Here is a 22658-nt window from a genome sequence, read left to right as displayed (position 1 = left end):
AGATATGAGAGTAAAACCCTTTATTTCTCCATATAACCTTTATTTCTCCCCTGCTACACTAATGCACTTATCCCAGCGTTTCACTAGTGCTTGGATACTATCAAGGTGGAAAGGTTTCTCAGTACGCCGCAACCATGAACAGACTGCCTGCTTTGTGTCTGAAATACTAGCCTCCCAGGAACTCCTTTAATGGCCCAATCATGTGAAAATGGCTTGAAGCGAGGTCAGGACTTCATGGGGGACGTTCTAATAACTCCCAGCCGATTTTCTCTAATGTGCAAGCAATGTTTGTGAAAGATTGTGTGTACATTTGGCGACAAGTTGTACCTCGACTGTTCACGGGAACGACTGTAGTGGGCTCAGAGTCACCACGGCCAGGACACATCATTCTTCTAAATGTTTTACTGCAGCTTAGAGTCTGATCACCATACTGTGCTTGAGGTCTCCAGTTTTATGACTTCATTCACGGGAAATTTTATGATGAAAGTCCCTGATGCTCCTTCGGGTAATTACATAGCTTATTACATTATTTAATTGCTTATAAAGTTTTGCCACCCCATTGTCCTTAATCCAATTATATCTATATAATTGTATTACTTAAGTCATGCTACAGTATGTTGGGTCAGTTGAAATGTTTGATCAGACTTAACTACAGTATGTGAACATTTCGACATCGGCTTCGAACAGCATTATGGCCGTTTTGAGAGGTTGAGCTTAGAACCTTAAACCCATAATGAATTCGAACACGGTTATTACAACGATGCTGTGAAAATGAAAGCTACTTTGGGCCAAAAGATGGGCTCTGGGTATTAAAATAACTGAGGAGATGAAATGGATGGTGATAACGTATCGATCGTACTGTACTGTGGTGGAGATGTGGATGCGGCGAGCTCCGGCCGTGGGGAACTGCCGCGAGTTGATGTAGGAGACTTTCCTCAGCGCTGTGTTGACCTGCTCCAGATCTTCACCCTCTATCACTAGCACCGACTGCGCGGGGTTAAAGTGGAACTGACGGAAAACATGAGGGGAGAACACATAGTGTTTAGAGAAACAGCAGGAATTCTACCTAGTAAGTGTATAAAAGCATCAATTACAGAGTGAAGACTGTGGGTATGAGAGTGTCTATTACACTGTGAGGGTATGGATTAAATTGTTTTTGAAAGTGTCTGGGAGTGAGCGAGAGAGGAAGAGACAATAAAACGAGAAGGAATTCCCCCAAAAAACACCGTAAAACAAATGACCACAACAGAGAGAGAGAGAGAGAGAGAGAGAGAGATGGATGCATGGAGAGGAAACAGACATATGCATATATATAACGCTTTAGGCTTTCTGACTGCTCTCTCTCTTTCTCTTTCTCACCAATCCTTTATGTTTTTAAAATCTTTTCTTAAGTCACTGAATATTAAAGAACAAAAGACTACCATCCACCGAGAGAAAATGAAAAATGGTCCCCGCAGAACATTTACATTTACATTTATTCATCCGGCAGATGCTTTCACCACAATCTTACATCTGAGACACGCAGCCGAGCAGTTCAGGGGTTAAATGTCTGTCTCGAGGGTTTTTCTTATGGCAGTTCTGGGATTTGAAATAACAACCTCCTGATCATCAGAGGCTGATTTAGTCCTGAATATGATGATGCATTTATCATCGTAATTGAGTGACAGATTTGATTCATGACATGGAACGTACTGTATAGTTTAAGAGAAAATCATTATTATTAATATTTTTATTTTTATGTTAAAGAGAGCTGTCCTCTAAAGGTTGTTCCAAAGTCCTTATAGAAAACTCTGTCCACTCAGCAGCCATCTTGGCATCATTCCCAGGCAGTACAAGACCAGGCTCCTATCTGCTTAACCACGCCGAGACCTATAACCTGAGACAGCCTGGCAATCTGTTCTTCCAAAAAAAAAAAAAAAACCAACCATTAAAATCTACCTTTTTTAAATGGATCTGCTATAGAGCTACATGGTGGTCCTGCATTTGTTTTTTGGACCATACCGTAGTTTAAATCCATTTTCAGCTACATTTGATTTGATATATGTCTAAGATCCTTTTATCACGTATACTCTCCAGCTGTAAACACTCATTACCTCACTAGACTCTGTTGAAGGCAAAACATACAGTACAGCTTATGTTACTGAGAATCTGAAAAGCCCTCTTTTCACTTTTCACCTTCAGCTTAACCTCTGTGGACTGAACAATATGGAGCTGACAAGTTAAGAGGGATCAGGTTTAACCTCCTGCTTTCGGAATGAAGAAAAAAAAAGGATAATGTTTGTGCTGTGAGGACTTTCATTAATCAACATTAATCATAAAACAGCTCCATAATTGACCTTCCTTCCATTCCATCTGTCACTCTGTTGTTTTTATATTCATTTTTGCATATGTATTATATTTTATATTTGTCCTCGCCACATGTTTCTGCATATGCGGCCGTGTGTGAGTGTGTGCCCTACCTTTAAGCCCTTGTCCATGCTCTCCAGAGACGTGATGTCCAGTCCCTCTTTGCAGGCCTGCAGGCAGGAAATCACCTTCTGACTCTCAATCTTACCTGGCCTCACTGTCAGACCTGACAGACTCCCACGGAAATACTGGGTGAACCTGGCTTTGGAAACCTCACCTCCTACACACACACAGACACACACACAGACACACACACACACAGCATTTAAATGTTATGCCTATTAATATTATCTAAATATGCTTTTAGCCCCAGGCAGTCAATGATTGCTTTTTAATTAGGTTATTGTTGGTCCTATGGAGAAATAAACGCAGCACAAAGTAAGAAAATATGATGAGGTTCGAATGATCATGTACACCTTCCGAAAATGTCCTTTTTCAATATAAAGTGGGAAAAGGTCATTGTTGGGAAAATCTTAGCAAAAATGCTTTCCCATCCCGAACTCAGAGCTGATGTCAGCACTCAGTAAAACTATATTTTCAATCTTTTTTTGTTTTGTTATAAATGACCACATAAACAAAAGCTAACGTGGAATCTGCAGTATTTCAGTATCCGGATTTCTTGCTTGTGTTTCTGACTCTGCTTGAGTGCCATAGCAGGGTGGGGAACTTGAAATCAGACATGCCAATTATACTCTTTAGAATATAGAATATAAACAAACAAACAAACAAATAAATAAATAAATAAATAAATAAATATCACAAATATCACATGACCATACAACTACACCCATCTATAAATTTATTGCATATATAATGACATTACATTTTATGACACGACAAGACCAATAAGCCCATATTTGTCTGTAGGTTTGACCATCTATCAATTTATCTATACAGTATATCATTAAGCCCTATTCTTTTGTCCTACATTGGATTGTAATTGTATAAAAAGGGTGAATTTGGGGCAAAGAATCCAATACTGTAAATTGGAAATGTTGACCCAATGAACAGGCCAACAGAGGATGAATATACCTGTAATATATATTATATTATATATAGTATCTTAATAAACTATTAAGACTGTGCCAATCATTTACAATATTTATGTTCAGACATAAAGACATTGCTGGACATTGCTGTCAAACAAACCCCTTTTGTCTAACATATAAACAATGTCTATACATTATGCTTAATGCAAGAAAAAACTAAAACAAGCATGATACAATTTTACAATTTCATGATAGTGATGTGAATGTAAATTGTCCTTGTGTGAATGTGAATGTCCTTGTCATGTCTGATCCATTTCGTTTTGTCCAAGTTATCATCCAACACATCGTACAGATAAAATAAGATTAACGCTATGCCCACGTGAAGCCTGAAATGATGGAATACATTTTTTTCTTGTGACACAAATCTGATGTTTTACAGTTACTTGTGTATGTAGTCCTAGATCAAATACATATTCGATATGTGGTCATGTGACTTGAATGAGAATTGTCAGAACGTAAATCATGTGACCTTTGTGCCTCTGCTTGTGCATAGAGCGCTCACTGATATCAGTCAGCACGCCTTGATTTAATAGCAGTGGAAGTAATACTGTAGCTGCTAAAACAACTAAAGTCAGGCATCTGCTTTCTACCTTGCAAAATCCCATTCATATTTTTAGTAAAATTGCATTTATTGTTTAAAACGAATGAGTGCTCGCATGATGTGTTTTATCCCAGATGGTGCGAGATGCAAAGACCTAGAGATGTTTGCATGTATGCCGTTTCAGAGGACAAACGCTTCCACGCAGCCCAAAAGCAAGAAGTTACCACCACCAATGGTCAATAACGTCCTTTAGACGGCTTTTTCCAGTCCGCACTTGGAGGTGTAGATTTTGGAGCTTCTACCCTGAGTAGCAGACTTTCAGTCCATAATGATATAAACCCTTCTTGACAGTAGACCTCGACACTGTGTGTTACAGCAGCTTGCAGTTCTACAATATGCCTTGGTGGTTCCTGAATATCTGAACCAATGTGTTTTCTTCTTCTTCCAGATCTTAACAAAGATGCCTACACCTTCCAATAATTCCACTGTACTTTTGCACTGAGCTCCATGGACGCTTTTGTTATACTGTATGTGGTTGTTGTCAAACAAACCCCTTTTAAGTTATTCAGAGATGCTGGTAGCGTCTCTGAACCAACAGGAAGTTGAGAGGTCTTGGGATTGTTGAAAGACAACTCAGAACTTTCAGTACCACTAAATAAATAATGGAAGTGGAGAGATGTATATTTCTGATCCTATATGTTTAATCTTGACCCTGTGTCGATATCAGAAAAGCTTAAATAAATTAAACATTGTGCTCCGAATTCTTGGGGTTTTCTTCTATTAAAAATGTATGTTGTACAATCCTTTTGCCCCAGAAATAGACCAGTTCAAATAAATCATTGAACGACCAATGTTGTCCTGACATTCATGCTCATGATGAGTTTATGTAACCTTCTTACGCGTTTAATATATCTGTACTGAGGACAGGAATATCTGACCTTGTGGGGACATGTGGATGGTGCCAACAAGAAGAACTGGAGGGCCTTCCTAAGTCTGTGTTTGTGTGTGTGTGTATACACATTCATCTTGGTATCTGGAATGACTAGTTACATGTATATGTGTGTGTATGCATTTTGGTGTCACTAATCAATGTGTGTACGTGTGAAAGTTTGCATTGTTTTCTATTTATAATTTAGATTCATCACATGAGCAGCAGTGATATTACCCATCTTTAAAATGCAATAGTCCTCATTTATATGCAAACAGAACTAAAAGGTGCAGCATATACGTTTTGTGTGCTGCAGTTTTGTGCAATCCTTAAACGCCCAGATGTTTAAATGTTCAGAGTGGTTGGTTTTTGGCGTGCTCCAACACATGTGCAAAGGAAACAGAGCAAGTCCAGTCAGGTGAGTCCTATCTTGAGTTCCTGTAAAGCCTGCGGGGAGAAGCTTTTTCTCAGTCTCCCAGTCTCTTAGAGAGAACAGTACATTGTTGGGGTGGTTGAGGTCCTTCACGATCCTCTTGACCTTGGTCCTGCACCGCATGCTGTAGATTGAGTGCAGGTCAGGGAGCTTGGTACAAATGATGCGCTCAGCTGATCGCACCACCCTCTGAGGAGCTCGTCTGTCCTGCATGGTTCTAGCTCTGTCCTGGATGTCCTTTATGGTGGAGGAGTAAAAGATCCTCAGCATCTTACTGTAGATAACAGTCTACTGTAGGGTCTCTCAAGCATCTGGGGTGGTTGAGATGCTGCCGGGCCTTTTTTACCAAGGAGTTGATGTGACAGGACCGTGATTGGTCCTGTGTGATGTCATCGTCACTGTGGTGTCATGGTCAATGTCTGCCTAGTGAGTGTGTGTGTGGCTGTATCTTGGGATGATTAGATGTCTGTATGTGTATGTCCAAATCTGCTTGTGTCTGTGTGTGTGTGTGTGTGTGTGTGCGCATACATCTTTGTATCAAGAATGATTATATGCATGTGTGTGTCCATCCAAATCTACAGGGAGAGAATGTGTGTGTGTGTGTGTGTGTGTGTGTGTGTGTGTGTGTGTGTGTGTTTGTGTGTGTGTGTTTGTGTGTGTGTGTGTGTGGAGGTGTGTGTGTGCACATTCATCTTGGTCTCTGGAAAGATTATGCATGTGTCAGTGTGCACATCCAAATCTGAAGGGTAGGAGAATTTGTGTGTGTGTGTGTGTGTGTGTGTGTGTGTGTGTATTAATTCGTCTTGGACTTTGGAATGACCATGCATAAATATATCCAAATCTGCTTGTGTGTGTGTGCGTGTGTGTGCGTTGTGTGTGTGTGTGTGTGTGTGTGTGTCACTGGTGCGCATGCACTGCAGTACAGAAGAAGCAGCACCAGTGATTACGGCGGCTTCACAAAAGCGCGCAGCTCTGATTTCATCATGTTCGTCACGGTGAAAGTTTCTCTCGCTCTCCAAATCAGCTTTGGAGAGAACTTTTATTGGTTTATTCCTTCCTCACTCACTCACTCGCCCGCTCGCTCGCTCGCTCCTCTCTACTCTCATTCCCTCTCAGTGACACACACTCATTTTCTCTTCAACACAAAGAGATGAGAAGCCTGAGCCAGAGTGTGTGTCTCTGTGCAACATCAAAGGCAGTTTAAAGAGGCTTAGTTCTGCTTTAGTCTCTACACTTATTTCATTATTAGCGGTCCGTAATCTTGTCCTCGGGCCCCCTCTCTACAATCTATATGACAAAGGAGCACCATCACAGAAGAACAAACACATATTAGACTCATCTGTAACCACACACACACACACACACACACACACACTGGATTAATGTGGACTGTTCTGGGTTTCTGTGAATGTAAAATTTACATTAGTTGCAATTTCTCAGAAAGAAGCAGAAAAACAAAACTCTATGCACAAAAAAAGTGCAACTAAGGGTTTAACATTTTTTTTTTTGAGCAGATAATTTTTTCTGAGGCTATTTACAATTTAGGACTAATGCGATCCAAACCATCCACTCAGCACAAATTCTAGCTAACACCAAATGCACGTTGTCACCGGCAGCCGTTTTTCCCTTTGTAAAGCCTGCCATGTGGACCGTTAACTTCTACATACTATAATAATTCTGAACAGCTCCTGAACTGAAAAACGTTGCTCTTTTGCTCATACACAGCTAGCTAACGACTTAATCGTACTGTGAAACTTGCTGTGTACGGAAGTCACGTCTAGCTACCAAGGTTTACAAATGTTTCAGCAAATATGATTAGAAATCCTTACCAAAAATGAGATCTTTGCAGCAAAACAGCCAAACCGAGGTTTAAAAGTAAATAAATGATCATTATATATTTAACCACACTTCCTCCTCTAGTCATGCAAACGGCACAAATTTATACCAACTTATTTATAAAGCTGCTGGTGGCACTTCTATGTAATTAGTTGGTATTTTTTATTTCACTGTATTTCATTACTAATCCGCTTTGATGTGTGCTGCACTTTGTCTTAAAATGGATTGCCCTTCAGGGACAAACTGCTTTTCAATATAAATTTGAATCATCAGCTCCTCTAAATGTGCGTAATATGGGTAATGAGACATTAAGATGTTTTTGTGAAGATTGTTTTTTCCCCCGTATGTCAGAAAAAAAAGCTAGAGTACATCATTTTTCCTTTTGCGTCAATCCTTTATGTGTCATCATTTCTATTTGTTTCTTGTTTATGGTGTAGACATTTCAAAATATTTTGTTCAGTTTCAGGGGGATTTATGTGCTTCTTTTCCTTCATCTAATGTAAAAACTCAGTGTCATACAGTACAGTACAACTTTTTCTTTATCCATCCATCCAGATCTTGTGTTTGAACAATCAATCTATAACAATACTTCTTATTGTAACAGAGTACAGAGGCAACTCTAGGGTCAAGGATCACCGGTAAAAGAATGATCAATTATTACAGATATAAAATATTTTTAAAAATGAAACGTACATCGAGGCTGTGTTGATGAAATTTGCAAAAGAGTTGCCCAGATTTTTATTTTTAATCAGTTTTGAACGGAATATACACCAATTAACTGTGACTAAACTCCACATGATATTAGCGCATTAAGATTGGTTATCAGTGGGCTCCCCTGGATCATCCCTGTGGAGAGCAAAGACCAGCCCATCTGGCCCAATCCTACAGAAAAGCCAATGTAGCACAAATACTGTAAGTGAAAAATGTCAATGCTGGTCATGATAAAAAGGCAACAGAACACCTTTTGCTCAACACCCCAGGAGGGGAAGAGCCCAAGGCAACCAGCTCGGCCTCCAAACTGCACAGATCCCACTCTGATCGAGAACCCATGGGATGCGCCAGGTAAACAAAGCTGATACATGCAGGACCCACTCTACATCCCACAACTCCCAAAGGGTCCACTGCCAATGTCATGATGCCCGGCACCGCAGCACAAACCCAGACGTCCCGTGCTCTCTGGTGTAAAAGGGGATCTTACACAATACTGTTTTCCCTTTTTAATGTCATGTCTGGTTCGGTTTTACACATAATAACATAATCATTAATCACTAGTTAGTTTTGCTGCTGTATCTTTATTTGAGCTTAAAACTGTCTAAGAGATTAAATATTCCTACTACATTGGAAGTAACAACACCAATCATTTTTATCAGACCCCAGTACAGTATAGGCCTCTTCCAAATAGTCGAGATAAAAAGTATCAACATTTAACAACATTTACAAATACCACCAAAATAAAAGTCACACAAAATGCTTTGTTTTTGTGCTTGCGGTGGTGCAACCATGCAAATGTTTTCGGGTATTAGATCCACTTTATTTTAAAGCAATTGTAAATGCAGCGTTATCTAGTGGATTTTTTAGCATAGCATGTAACGGAAAGTTGAACAGAACATTAAAGGGTTAATTAATTGCTGAACAAGTCCTCAAGTGCCTTTAGTCTCAACTAGATGACCTGCAAACATTTCTGACATTTTTTTTTATTTAGCTAGCTAACTATATTTAAAAATGTAATCATCGTTCCCACATTAGGATAAAACTGAACTGATCATAAATTATATTGGATTTATTTTATTTATTTATTTATTTATTTATATTTCCAGATTTTTCTCCCTAATTTAGTCGTGGCCAATTCCCCCCCGTCACTAGGGGGCTCCCACATTAAGACTACTACTACCATTCAGCCGGAAGGAGCCGAAGACTATCACGTGTTTCCTCAGAACCGCGTGATGCCAACCGACCGCATCTTTTCGAACTGCTCGCTCACGCACCATTAGGGGCGGAGTAACACACTCAGAGGAAAGCGCTAGCCGCTCCTTCCGCATGCACGAGCTCACAGACGCCCCTGATTGGCTGTAGAGCCGTGATTAATGTGGGAGCACAAAGTACCTCTCATCCCTCCCCCCTGAGAGAGCTCGGCCAATCAGCTCTCTCTAGATCTCCGGCTCAGAGAGGTCCTCCGGATAATAGGGCGAGCACTTTACCACTGCGCCCCTTATATTGGATTTCTTTCTTTCTTTCTTTTATAATTTAAAAAGTGCAAAAACGTTCAGTACATCCATGTACATGGTAATATTTTCTCTTTTAATGAATTAAATCCATGTTTGTTGTGGATTTCAGCACAGATGATGGATGATGGAAAAACCAGGAGAATGGGGAATAGAAAAAGGCATAATGTAGCAAGACCTAGGCATCCACAGAATCTCCAGAATCACCTCAAGCACTTGAAAAATTCAAGCTACATTGACCATGAAGTCAGAAATTGCCTCAATCTGTTCATGCATGAATATTAAAAATTGGATCCATTAGATAATAATAGTACGCAGTAACACACGATCTGTCAGGATACAGCTCATACACATTGACTGCAAAGAACATTTAACCTTGCTACAGCAATTTCTCAAAACACCAGGAAGACACCCTTTAACAATTTCGGAGTGCTGACCGAATCAGGAAAACACCTCGTTAACAGGCAAACTAACCCGAGAAAGGTCATCGGTTCCTAAAAGCTGTACATGAACGATTTAATCCCCGCCCCACAATTTTACCCACGTTTAGATTTCACATTTATGTCTCAGCCACTGACCTTGCCAGCAGGCGCCGACGGTAAGCTGAACGTCGATCTGAGACGAGTGGATCGGCCAGTCGTCTGTCACCAGATACGGGTCGTAGGTCACGCCGTCCACATACAGCGTCACCACAGGAAACTCCACATTAATGACGTAGTAATGCCACTCCTTATCACATATCTAAAAAAGAAAGAGGAGCTTATATTAGAGTCTGGACATACAGTATGATGTTACACATTACTCTCACTCATCGTCTATCCCGCTTTATCCTGTATACAGGGTCGCGAGGGGCCTGGAGCCAATCCTGGGAGACCTAGGGCACGAGCCAGGGTACCACCTATAAAGGGTGCCAATCCATTGCAGGGCACACACATATTCACACACTATGGGCAATTTGGGAATGCTAATTAGCCAAATCTGCAAGTCTTTAGACTGTGGGAGGACATCAGACTACCCAGAGAAAACCCATTAAGCCCATGCAAACTCCATGCACACAGAGACGGAAATCGAACCCAGACCCAGGACGTGCAAGTGCTAACCACTTAGCCGCCATGCTGTCTGTTAAACATTATTTGTTCTTAATATTATTAATAATATGGAATTATTCAAAGCATACTAAGAAATAAACAAAACAGTTTTATTGGAGCATGAAGACTTCAGAAGCAGATGAAAGATTCCAGCACATTGAGTTTTCCTGCATGAATGAAGCTGCTGTACAATTCAAGGCGAGATGTTTATGAAACTTTAAAAAAATTATTAAAAAAGAGGCATTTTACACACACACACACACACACACACACACACACACACACACACACACACACAAAATCAGGTGCAGAGTAGGAGAACAGGTGGTCAGAGACGACATCTGATAACCATAAACAGAATGTGTTCCAGGAAAAGATAAAAAAAAAAAAGTAAGACTTCCAACATGAATCTAAAGGTCTATCCTTGATTTCAGGTGTCTGATGTCACTTCTGAGATAAAAGTGTAATAAACAAGCACTGTAAAGAAACCTTGACTTATACTGCACCCTAGGAATCCCCTCCCCCTCCCTCCACCATCACACACACCAACAAGCCACTATAACGAATATCCTTCCGTTCGCTTATAGTGATGCACTTATACGTATATAATGTTAATCCAATCAAGTTGTTTCACAGGGTTTTGAAGAGAAACTGTCACAAATACGGCAATAAAAATATTTTAGCATCACGAAAGCATGGAAACGTCAATGAACAAAGTCATTTAGGGCTTTCATTATGGAAAAATCAATGTGGAAAAAGAAATACACAGCTGCAGGGGTCACATCTTTCACTCCTGGAGTTTTGGTGCTTTCCTTAAGCATGCAACACACAAAACTTAAAAAAAAAAAGGATATATATATATATATATACACACACAAGGGTGAGTCAAAAATGATGCACACACTGAATTTATTTAAAATTTATTTTAAATAAAAATAAATACATAATTTTTTTAACATACTCTCATTGCTGATTGAGTGTGAACAGTACTATAGGAAGGACGCTTTAACACCTCAAAGCAAAGAATGCCGACAGTGTACAGTAACCATCAATTTTTTAGCCGATGGTTGACTTGTGAACTTTTTTCTTGGTCAGCGATTAACGATGTTTTCGCTCCATACTCTGCTGTTTACTCTTAGGCTCTCAGTGAGGAATCTATGTCTCATCACCATGTAGACGATGATGAGTTTCTTTCTCCTTCGCTCACCTGCACACAAGAGTGTGAGCAGTGACTAGGAGGACAGTAGCCTTAAACTAAAAAGCACTGATAAGACAGTGTGGCCAACAAAAGTTTTAATATAACTGGAGTGCGGATAATTTTTGACTCACCCTTGTGTGTGTGTGTGTGTGAGGTATCTCCAGTTATTAAGTAATACAGATTATAGATAATTATTATTGATTTATTCACAATACATATAAATATAAATGCACAACCACAGCACAGTTGAATGGCAAAAACAAATTAATCAAGTTTATATTACTGCGCTTGCTCTAATATGTTGGTGTTTCTAGAATAAATTTATGCAGAATTCTATTACTCCTTCTTCTGTTTAAAAAAATAATTGTTAAAATGTGAGAAGATTTGGAAAATTGTCAAATAAAGTCTATAGAATTAAGGAATTTGGGGCTTCTTGAACGGCTAGTAACACGACCAGATAATACTTTTTTAAAGAAAAATATAACAAAGTTGGTAAAAGAATGGTTGTTTATAGTCTTTCCAATATAATTAGAAACTGATTCCAGGACTGATTAGCCATATGTGACGGAAGCTGAAGCCAGCACTCTACATGATTCTGTCTTCTTATTTGCTCGAAAGTGAGATAGCGCGCCTTCAGCACCATGGACAGTTACCTACGGACGGAACGTCGAACCTCTTAACGGCTGGCGGTTCATGATCACCTACCCTACCGCAGTCATCTGCTCGCTATAAAAGGCTCGTAGCTGAAGCACACGGCGAGTAGGATGCACATAACCTCAATGATCATGCCTGTATCCTCTTCCACAAGCTGTCCACAAGCTGCTGTGGTGTCTGGATGGTCAATCGGATCGAGATCTGCGGAATCATGAGGCTGAAACAACAACCTTGAACTCCTTGTCTGCTAAGACCTTTATATGGTGGGTCGTGATGCACTGTGTTCCAATACTTTTCTGTCGTGGCAAGCATTGCCTTTTTTTCAGCAGTCTGTACTACATTAGCATTTCCGTGGGATCACACTAGACGGACTGACCTCTGGTTCCTGTAGGCATAGATGAGCCTTGGATGCCCATGACTTGGGTGCCCTGTCACCATTTTACTGGTATAAAATTCCGAATGATGGTGGTGTCCATGCTGTGGCTGATTCGGTGTAGGTGATAAAAGAAACTTTCACAGATGTTCTACGATATACCTAGTAATGAATATAACTATTACACTCTAGTGTTGGAAAATGACTGTGCTCTAAGTTGAATAAAACACCTTTCTTCATACAGTTTTGTAAATTATTACCAAACAGATTTATTATTATTATTTTTTATTCAGTTGGAGGTGAGGGAGAGGCACTGGTGTAGAGAAGTTGCAGTCGATTTGAGTCGATGGTGAATGCTATGCTTTTAGTATCTTCACCAATTTTGGTAATCACTTCCACTCTTGCTACTGCGTATAATCAGAAAAAGTAGCAATTCGATTAGAAGTAATCTATGAACCGTTTCGATTAAATGGGGCAGGGCGATGGAAGAGTACAGTATATTTTTTTCTAAAAGAACAAAATGTGCATGTTGGCACTCTCGTGAATTGCTTATGTTGCCTAAAGCAGATACTGCTACTGAATAAACTGGTGGGATTCAGCTAAGAAATAGATAAATCTAAGTAATTGTACAAAATACAGGGGTCACATTTGGTTCCTTATTACATATAAGAAATGAACTAATTAAAACTTTAGGCATAGTAATTAACATTTATTTATACTTATTTGCTGGGGCAGTGGTAGCTTAGAGGTTAGGGTTCATGGACTCATATCCTGTACTGTCTTAGTTCACTAAAGCCCATAAATTTGTAAAGGTAAGGGCTGCTTGTTGGATAGAAGTGAGTGCGATGTAAGGGCTGCTTGTTGGATAGAAGTGAGTGCGACACACATTCATAGACATGCAGTTTCATAAACATGTTGAATGAATGAAGGGATTATGTTTGTTGTCTGAACAGATGCAAATCAAATTTTTCATGAGTCCAACATACTGTATGTAAGTGTTGAGTTATGATGAAGGAAAAGGTGGAAACAATGATGCCTACAAGTGGGTTGATGCAGACTACAGTAATTTACTGTACAAAACAATGAGTTTCCAATGAACTAGGGCTAAAAAATTAAGTGGGGAACAAATTGTGGGCTGTCAAAATGAAGAAATTGACCAAAAATGGTTGAAACCCTACAGAGACAACAAGGTCATTTTTTTATTTCTGTAAAGTTTAATATGAAAAATCCCACAAGTAACCAAGCAACAGTGTTTTCCATTTTAACACTTCCTGAACAAATGATGTGATAGATCCTCAATGCCGGCATAACAGAACCGCAAACATCCGGCTGATAAATGCAACCAAATGTAATCAAATTCTCCCTTTCAGGTCGGAGTTAAACAGGAAGGAATCAATAGGTCTCTACGGCTTCATCTGACCTCCTTAATCAGTCGGCGCAAATATTTACAAGCAGACTCATTAGTCATTCCGCTAGCATTTCTACATAAGACAGCGCGAGCGTTTACACAGACCTACCAGACGTTGATATGACCTTTGCTGCCACCAAAGGTTAAATACAGCCTCAGCCCAGTCATTTACAATGTCACTTGTAAATTGCTTTTATCTATAATTTAAATTCTTGTCTTTCTTCTTAAATCAAACAAAACAAAACATAACAAAAAAAAAACCTTTGGAGGTCATTCCGTTTATTTTATCATGGTGGTAACACTTGGAAGGAAATGATCAAATTTAAATCTCCAACCTTGAAGACTCAAAGCTGTTGAATTGTTCTTGCTGTTATGGCACGTTACAGTACATGTTACAGTACATGCAATCATATGAATTTCCTCCATACATGGAGCTTTTACAGATTCTCACTTGTTTTACTTGTTCTGGTCTAAATAACAAATTGATGACAAAAACCAAAGGTAAAGATGATTGGACAGAGAAATATGGATGCATTCTCCACTTCAGGTTCAAAACTAATGTCACAGTACTCAGACACCATGATGCTAACTTAATGAAGCACCAGTAGGAAACCAAAAATAATAAATAGATGATAAATATTAGGGGAATTTAAGTCAAATCAGGACTTTTTTAATGTGCAAAATAACAGAACACAATACATTTATCTATATAATCCCCTGCTACACTAATGCCCCCTTTCACAGCGTTCTGCAAGTGCTTGGATACCATCAGGGTAGAACGATTTCTCAGTAGACCGGAGCCATGATCGGACTGCCTGCTTCATGTCTGAGATGCCCAGGAACAACTTTAATTAACCTTAACATATGGAAAAGGCTTGGAGCGAAGTTAGAGTTGGCGACAAGTTATCAGGTGTTCCATTCACTAAATGTTCACAGAAATAAGTGGAGTGGGCTCTCAGCCAGAATCATCATTCATGGACATACGGCCTTCTTTAAAACCTTTGCATCATCTCACCGCGCCTGAAGTCTTTTATAGATGTGACATTCATTCGTGTAAAATTTCATCACAAATCCCTGTTTGACTTGAACACTCCATTGTAGTATTTATAGCCATAAACTAGCCTCTAAATCAATTATATTTTATACGTATAAATCGATTTAAACAATGGGCATTATTGCAAAGCAGCCTTACAGTAATGTTATGTCAAATTGAAACAAATGAATGGATTTTTAGCTAATGTTAAAGTATTTTCACTATTCTGTCAGTTATCTTTGAAAGCAAGGAAGTTCTGTAATATATATATATATATATATTTTTATACCCCTTATATACAGTAAATTTTCTGAAAACTGATCTACACTTAAGCCTTCCCAAGTGGAAATAATCAACCAGAAAACTAATTCATGCTTGCTGACTTTATTAAAAGTGCAAAATTTGATGCTGACTGATAGAGAAATCTATCTTCCCTGACATGTGTATCAACATCAAACTGCCTACTGATTTGCTTTTTGTGCCGCAATATAAAAACGAAGCTCATTACTGCTGAGTCCTCAAGACGTAATAGAGCGTCTCGCTTTCCAGGAAAAATAAGATGGCAAGCAGCTTTGTATGTCCGAATCAGCTCGTTTTCAAATGCCAGTGTTAGCAGAGAGAGGAATGGGTCTTTAAATGGAAAATAAACACTGGGGGAAACAAAAAAACCCTTAGGGGATTAATGGAGGGACAGGCAAAAACCATTGAATAAAATAAATATATAAGAAAGAGAGAGAGCGAGAGCGAGAGAGCGAGAGAGCGAGCGAGAGTAGTACTTGATTCTCTGTATATTGAGCACAAGAGAGAACATCAAAGCAACATTTCCACTGAGAGCTCTTCTCCTCTTTCGCATCCCTCCCTTTCTTCTTTCTACTATTTTTTTTAAAACATGAAAAAAAAGCATTTTTTGTACAAAGCACTGATCTCAAACCAAGCAGAACAAGAAAGAGATGGAGGGAGGGTAGAAAAGAAGACAGTAGACAAAGATAAGTGAAACGCGAACAGGTAAAAAAGATACAGATGCCAGGCTATGAAAAGTGAAAGAAACAGGGATGCATGGCCCAAATGCTCTTGGTTCACTCAAGCAGGAGAAGGGAGGGAAAAACTGAGAGAGGGGATGAAAACAAGAACAAGTGACACGAGTGTAGTGTAGTGGGTGGAGTTTGGGGCGCACTTCCTAGAAAGATTGATGAGATGCGGGGACAAGGTGACTCCGAGGGAGAAGGAAAAAAAAAAGTGTTGAAGAACAACAGGCTTGCTGAACTGGATCTGTGCTACCAAACTGACCCATTTGCATAGTAGCCTGGGTTGCCAGATCAGGGCCTTTCTGGAGCAGATCCCAAATATTCAGCTGAAGGTTACAGTTCGGATTGATTCATTGTATACTTTACATCATGAATTCTATAGAAATAGTCAGCACAGAACGACTCTGGTTATTTTAAAAATGGAAATGAGATTGCAGGTAGTGAAGCGATTTCATTTATAATATAATGTAAACCCTTTCACAGGAAAAAGAAAAATAGGAAGGCAAATTCACTCATGTTTAACAGAGTAATTGCGTCGCATTCATGTCTCTGAATATATATGATGTCTATTGCCAGTTTGTCAAGTGCACTTTGCAGCCCATCTGTCACGATTCACAATTTATGTGCTCCGTTTTTAGCATATCTATCAAAATTAAAGGCAGCAGCATAAAAGTATGTGGGTGGTAGTTAATTCCCAGTAAAGCACTGACACTGACATGGGAGCATGTGTGTGGGGATTCTACAAATGTATTAAATGCAGAGAAGGCACACAACAAGGTACAGTGTGTGTTTCTTAAAAGTGCCCATGAAGTCTATACTTCGTTAACATTATTATTGGAGCTGAAAACGTTCCACTGGGAATTATTATACAGTATCGTGCAAAAGTCTTGAACCACCCCACATTTCTTCATATTTTCTTCCAAAGAGCCAGACTTTCTTATATTTTTAATAGTCTCGAGTAACAGTTCTCCTGGCTTCCTGAAAAAAAAAAAAAAAACTTTTCTGGCTCTCATTTTCAGTCCAGTCCCTCTACCTGACCAGTTTGGGAGGAATGAATGAATTATTCAAGCACAAAAAAAAAAGTCTAGCGTAAGCTATGGACCAGTAGAAAAACAGATGCAGATGATGACAGATGATCAGGCCAGTGATTAGTAAACTAGTGATGCTGGATTGGATTGGAATAGATGAGAGGGGAAATGAGGTTGCTGCTGAGGTTGTTTCAAAAACATAAAAAAAAATTGTATCTTTAAACATTTGCAGCCTGTTGCAGTACAACATTGTTTCAATTTATTTTAATTTAATTGACATAATTTTAATTAATGTGATAAAAAAGTGGAATGGCTCAAGCCTTTTGCACAGTACTGTAAAATTACAAGTAATTGAGCAACAGGCAGTGGTGCCAATTATTCTCAGAAGAATGAGATATAATAAATTAGACTTCCTTTAGAATAGACAGCAACAGATTAACTTCTTTAATTTCCTTAGAGAAGACACGCTTGGTTATAACACCACCGCCGAAGAATTTCCATTTCCATAAAATATTCACAAACCAACTATTGAAATTTTTAAAACTTGCTACAATTTCTATACCAAAGTTTAAAAAAATGGTTCTTGGTGTAGAAGCAACAGTCCCGTGGGTCAAGCTGGACATCATCCAACTCATAAAACTGCTAGCTCCTATATCTCCAAGTCCTAACCTATAACTGGGTGATGCTCGAAACATCCAAATGCCAAAAATGGGGGTAAGTAAGGATGACTCCAACACGGGGGCCCTTAAACCTGCTATTGGAATTCGAAAGGGGCCCAAAATCCCTAGTGCTATCCCTGGCTCACTTAATCAGCCTGAAACACATTAGGTTTCTCCACCTCTGGACTTTTGCAACAGATGTGTGGATGCGACAAACTATAGTGACCAGTAATTGGTCGCTGGGAAGTTTTATGATTGTTGTGTAATTTTTTCACTGTGATTGGCTCTTGGGAACAGCGGTGATTATGATTGGTTCTTGGAAATGTGGTATCGTGCAAGAGCAACTCCGCCAGGCTTTACACATTTTTGGAGTCCAACAGCAGTGATATGAGCTGGAGAGCCGAATCAGGACAGTCATTAATGTCTGCTCAAAGGACGGCTTGTCACTGGGTTCTGGATTTGACACCAATTTAACAACACTGGCACGAGTCAGTAATTGCATATATAAATGTACAAAATCACCTATCTGCTAGTTACGGGTGTCAGCACATGTGATACTTTACACAGCATGAGCCCATTATATCTGTGTGTGTTTGTGTGTGTGTGTGTGTGTGTGTCTTTGAGATGTACATTGTACTGCTGCCTTCTTATACTGTATGCTAGCAAACCAGGACTGCTTGTTGTGTTACATACCAATTTGTTTGTGTGTGTGTGTGTGAGTGTGTTTGTGTGTGTGGGCTGTACTGCAGATGGAATAGGTCATTAAGTCTAGTGGAACTGATTGTAAACCTCACAGTCCAGTACACACACTCACACATACATACACACAGAGATAACAGGAGGAAATGTACTGCAAGACAAAAACGTCTACATGTTATCTTTGCAATCTCTGTCATGTCTCTGCCCCATTCCAACAAGACATCAGTTAATTTATCTTTCGTTCACTTCCTTTTCTCTCTCTCTCTCTCTCTCTCTCTCTCTCTCAGAGCCACACTTTTCATCACTAAAAAAAGAAACTACACTCTCTCATACTTTCACCCACTCGCTCTGCAGGCATGTAGGCACTCTGGCATCCAGAATCTGGGTTAAAAGCTCTCCTTCTTTATTGAAGTTGTTATGTCTGAAAGAGGTGTTTGACACAACACGGACGTAAGAGCATATGGCACAACCCTAAAAACTGCCTCGGTTACATGACAGTACTTGGGATCTTCTACTGCTTAATGGCCTCTGTTGACCCAGAAGGCGGATTTCTGACTGAAGAAAAACTCTTTAGTCTCTAAGGGTTGCTATTGAAAAAATGAGAATGCTTTTTAAATAAATTAAAATGTACCCTGAATGCAAAGTGATGCATCTTGGCTCAACACTGATAGATAGTTATTATATCCCTCATTGACATTCTTAAATTTTCAGAAGGTCCGAATGTTTATGGTGTTCATTAGGATGCATGGCTCCCTGATGATAAAGGATCTGAGAACATTTATTAGTATGATTAGAGCTTCTGTTGATCAAATTTGGGGAAAAAAAAAAAAAAAAACTAAACTGGCTTTGAGAGACGATGCAAGACTTTTGCACAGTACATTTATATTAGATTAAGTATATACACTCACTCATTCAGTCATCGTATATCCCACTTTATCCTGTAACCAGGGTCGCAGGGGGCCTGGAGCCTTATCTCAGGAGGCGGGGTACACCCTGGACAGGGTGTCAATGCATCGTGGGGCACACACTTACACACACCTATTTACACACTACTGGCAATTTTTTGAAATGCCAATTAGCCTAATCTGCATGTCTTTGGACTGTGGGAGGAAACCGGAGTACCCAGAGGAAACCTACCAAGCACAGGCAGAACATGCAAACTCCTGCCTTGAATCGAATGTGGACTCTGGAGGTGAGTCAATGCTTACCACTAAACCACCCTGCCACCTGAAGTATACACATTATTAGTATATTAAAACCTAATGTAGGCTCCTGGCTTTTGCATTAAGATAGAAAGAAGCAAATGTAACAAAGTTACCAGAAGAATGCATATTTTTCAGCACACTCAGTAAACCCTAACAGCTTTTTTTTTTTACTAAAAATACAAAACAAAAAAAAGAGTCGATGGTGTGAAACCACTTAGCCTGAAATCAGTATAATATAATTAGTATATCTGTATAATCAGTAGTATAGGATACAGTTTTCCTAGTAAAACAGCTGGAGGTTTTTTTTTTTTTTTTTTGGCATGCTGGACAACATGCCAAAGGTCTTCCGATAACACACTTTCCCATTTCTATTTTCATGCAAAATAAAAAAATATATATTATAGGGATGCAAATATTCTTCTGTTATGTTGTTTTTTTTTTTGGGAAAATTTCACTGAATGGTTTTCTACATAATTATGCGGACATGATAAGCATATATAACAAAATTGGTCCTAAAAATAATATGCTGAATAGACTTATGCGCACACACACACAAAGGTGAACTAAAACTGGTAGGAAGTAAATGCATAAAGCAACTACTTGCAAGGACATAGGCTATGTCAGTCACCCCGAAGCTGAAGCTGAAGACCTGATGTGGGTGTCTAGGTCGAAACCAAAGTACAGCATATGGATAGCTTGGTGCAGAGTTCTCTAAGACTTTAAAACCACGAAAAAAAGTTCTGAGTTTAATTTTGGCATGAACAGGGAGCATGGAGTGATCTCAGTAGGAGAGTCACATAAAAGAACTTCGGGAAGTTATGAACCAGGAGAAAGGTTCTGTAATAAGGAAAGGTTGTTCTCTTCTGCTGTTGTCAAGAAGAAATAAATGGGACCGAGCAGTTGATGTAATGTGATCAGAGGAGTTGAGCTTCTCAGTTCTATGTGCGGGTCAGAGTCTGAGGGTGTAGATCTTGATCGACCAGTCCAGCATAGATGTTTTTTTTTTTTTTTTGGCTAAGGTTGAGTTCTAGATGACAAGTCTTCGACAAGGAGAAAGAGATGTCAGAAAAGGTAGTTTAATATCTTTTCTTTGTGGTGGATAGAGGAAGTGTGATTCAGTGTGCATCATCAGCATATCAGTGGAAAGTGGTCGGCTTGAGAAAAGACAGGAAATAATGATCCCTACTGTGCTGAAAAAGAGAGAGAGGGAGAGAGAGAGAGAGACACACACATTCTTGGCATAAAAAAGCAATACTTTTCCCCATATGAGTACATAGGTTTGCACTGTGTGTTATTAAAGTTAGACATGAATTTATAAGTAGATTTATACAGACAAAGTTTGATAAGGTTCTCCAGGGAGAAAAAGATATAAACCAATTGACAGAAATGAAAGAAAATGTATAATTTAAATGATAAATTCCTGGCTTCTTTCTGCCTACTTCCAAGTTATTCCATACGTACAGTATGAACCTTAACAGATGTGCTGTAGAACAGATTCCCTAATAATTTAAACGCTTAACCGTCACTTGACATTCATCTCATCTTCTATCCGTCCCCGTCTCCCTGTGCGTCAATTGATTTTCTGCCATGGCTAATATGAACAGGAGAACAGTACGGATGGAAGAGATTCATGATGATCAATATGACAGACAGCTGATGTGCCTTCATTATACCCTGACCGTATCATGTGTATCCTGCACAGTCTGGAGGAAAATGCATGTGCTAATACTGCAAGAAAGGAAAATATATACATTTAATTTGTGGCTTGCTTTTAAAGTAGCAGGAAAACACACACGCACACGCACCCCCCCCCCCCCCCCCCAAAAAAAAAAAACCCCACAGTGATGCTATAGTGAATGACTTACAGTAATACTGTATGTACAGTAGGTTTCACTTCTGTGTCTAGAGACAACCACAACCTTAAAGCCTATGTCAACTTTCATAATTAGCTTCTTAAGGTTATCTCTAGCTTCTGTGGTCAATTTACGTCTAAAGATTTTAAAGCTTTCTGTTTTTTTTGTTTTTTTTTTGCCCATTTTCTCTTCATCAGTTCATTAGAAAAATGTTTAGCTGAAATCATGACTGTTTTCTAAGTACAAATCATTGCTGTTTTAGTTACAAGAAACTAAATGTACTTTTTTTCCGGCCCAATTAGCTTCTTTGTGACTGAATATATTTAAAATGTTTACCATTTTGTTTAATACAGTAGTAAAAAGAATGAGGCTTAGCAAAATGGCACATTAATAGATTATTGTGTTTGTAGGCAAGCTGTACTTTTTTCTTTGATTCTTTCTTTTTTTAACCTAATTTGTACATTACGTAAACATGAGCACATTGAAAACTTTTTTCACAGGTTATGTGTTTGTACACTAAATTTTACAGTCTTATAAACAGAAATATTTAAGCTTGCTGAGCTTCATTTGCAAAGCTCATGTTAGCCCAAGAGGTTAAACAAGCCACTTATTTAGGCAATTTGTGGGCAATTAAATAAGAGGAAAGAAAAGCATATTTTAGTCTGTATACATAGTGCTGTGATCTGTTTACCGGAACATTGTTCAATTTGTGAATCTAAAGAAATAGAAGTTCCATATAAAAAAAGCTATAAGTCATCCCAAGAATTTTTGGAAGGGGGATATTCCTGTTACCTTTTCACCTCAAGATGCAAACCACTGGTAACACACAAGAACAAAAAGACATTACACATTACAGTTTGCTTTGACCCTTTCCTGTTCTGATACAAGATTAACTTGGATGATCGATAGAGAAGAATATGAAAAAAAAAAGGGAAGGCCTTATGTTTCAAAGCATACCACATCATCTGTCAAACATGGTGGAGGCAGTGTTATGGCATGGACATGCATGCCTGCCAATGA

General features: G+C 39.1%; 1 protein-coding gene across 1 annotated transcript in view; it reads right to left on the bottom strand.

Annotated features, from left to right (window-relative positions):
* clstn2b (calsyntenin 2b) overlaps window positions 1–22658 on the bottom strand; it is a 270776-nt gene that overhangs the window by 23661 nt on the left and 224457 nt on the right. Inside the window, exons 9-11 of the mRNA XM_053507534.1 lie at window positions 9994–10156; window positions 2460–2626; window positions 860–1008 (exon numbers count right to left, since the gene is read on the bottom strand). Of these exons, the coding sequence (XP_053363509.1) occupies window positions 860–1008; window positions 2460–2626; window positions 9994–10156 (479 nt within the window). The remainder of the gene's footprint in view (window positions 1–859; window positions 1009–2459; window positions 2627–9993; window positions 10157–22658) is intronic.

This window comes from Clarias gariepinus, chromosome 11 (assembly GCF_024256425.1).
Source record: "Clarias gariepinus isolate MV-2021 ecotype Netherlands chromosome 11, CGAR_prim_01v2, whole genome shotgun sequence".
NCBI classification, from domain to species: domain Eukaryota; kingdom Metazoa; phylum Chordata; class Actinopteri; order Siluriformes; family Clariidae; genus Clarias; species Clarias gariepinus.
Note: the sequence above shows the minus strand (reverse complement) of the source record. Positions and strands in the feature narration are given on the sequence as shown.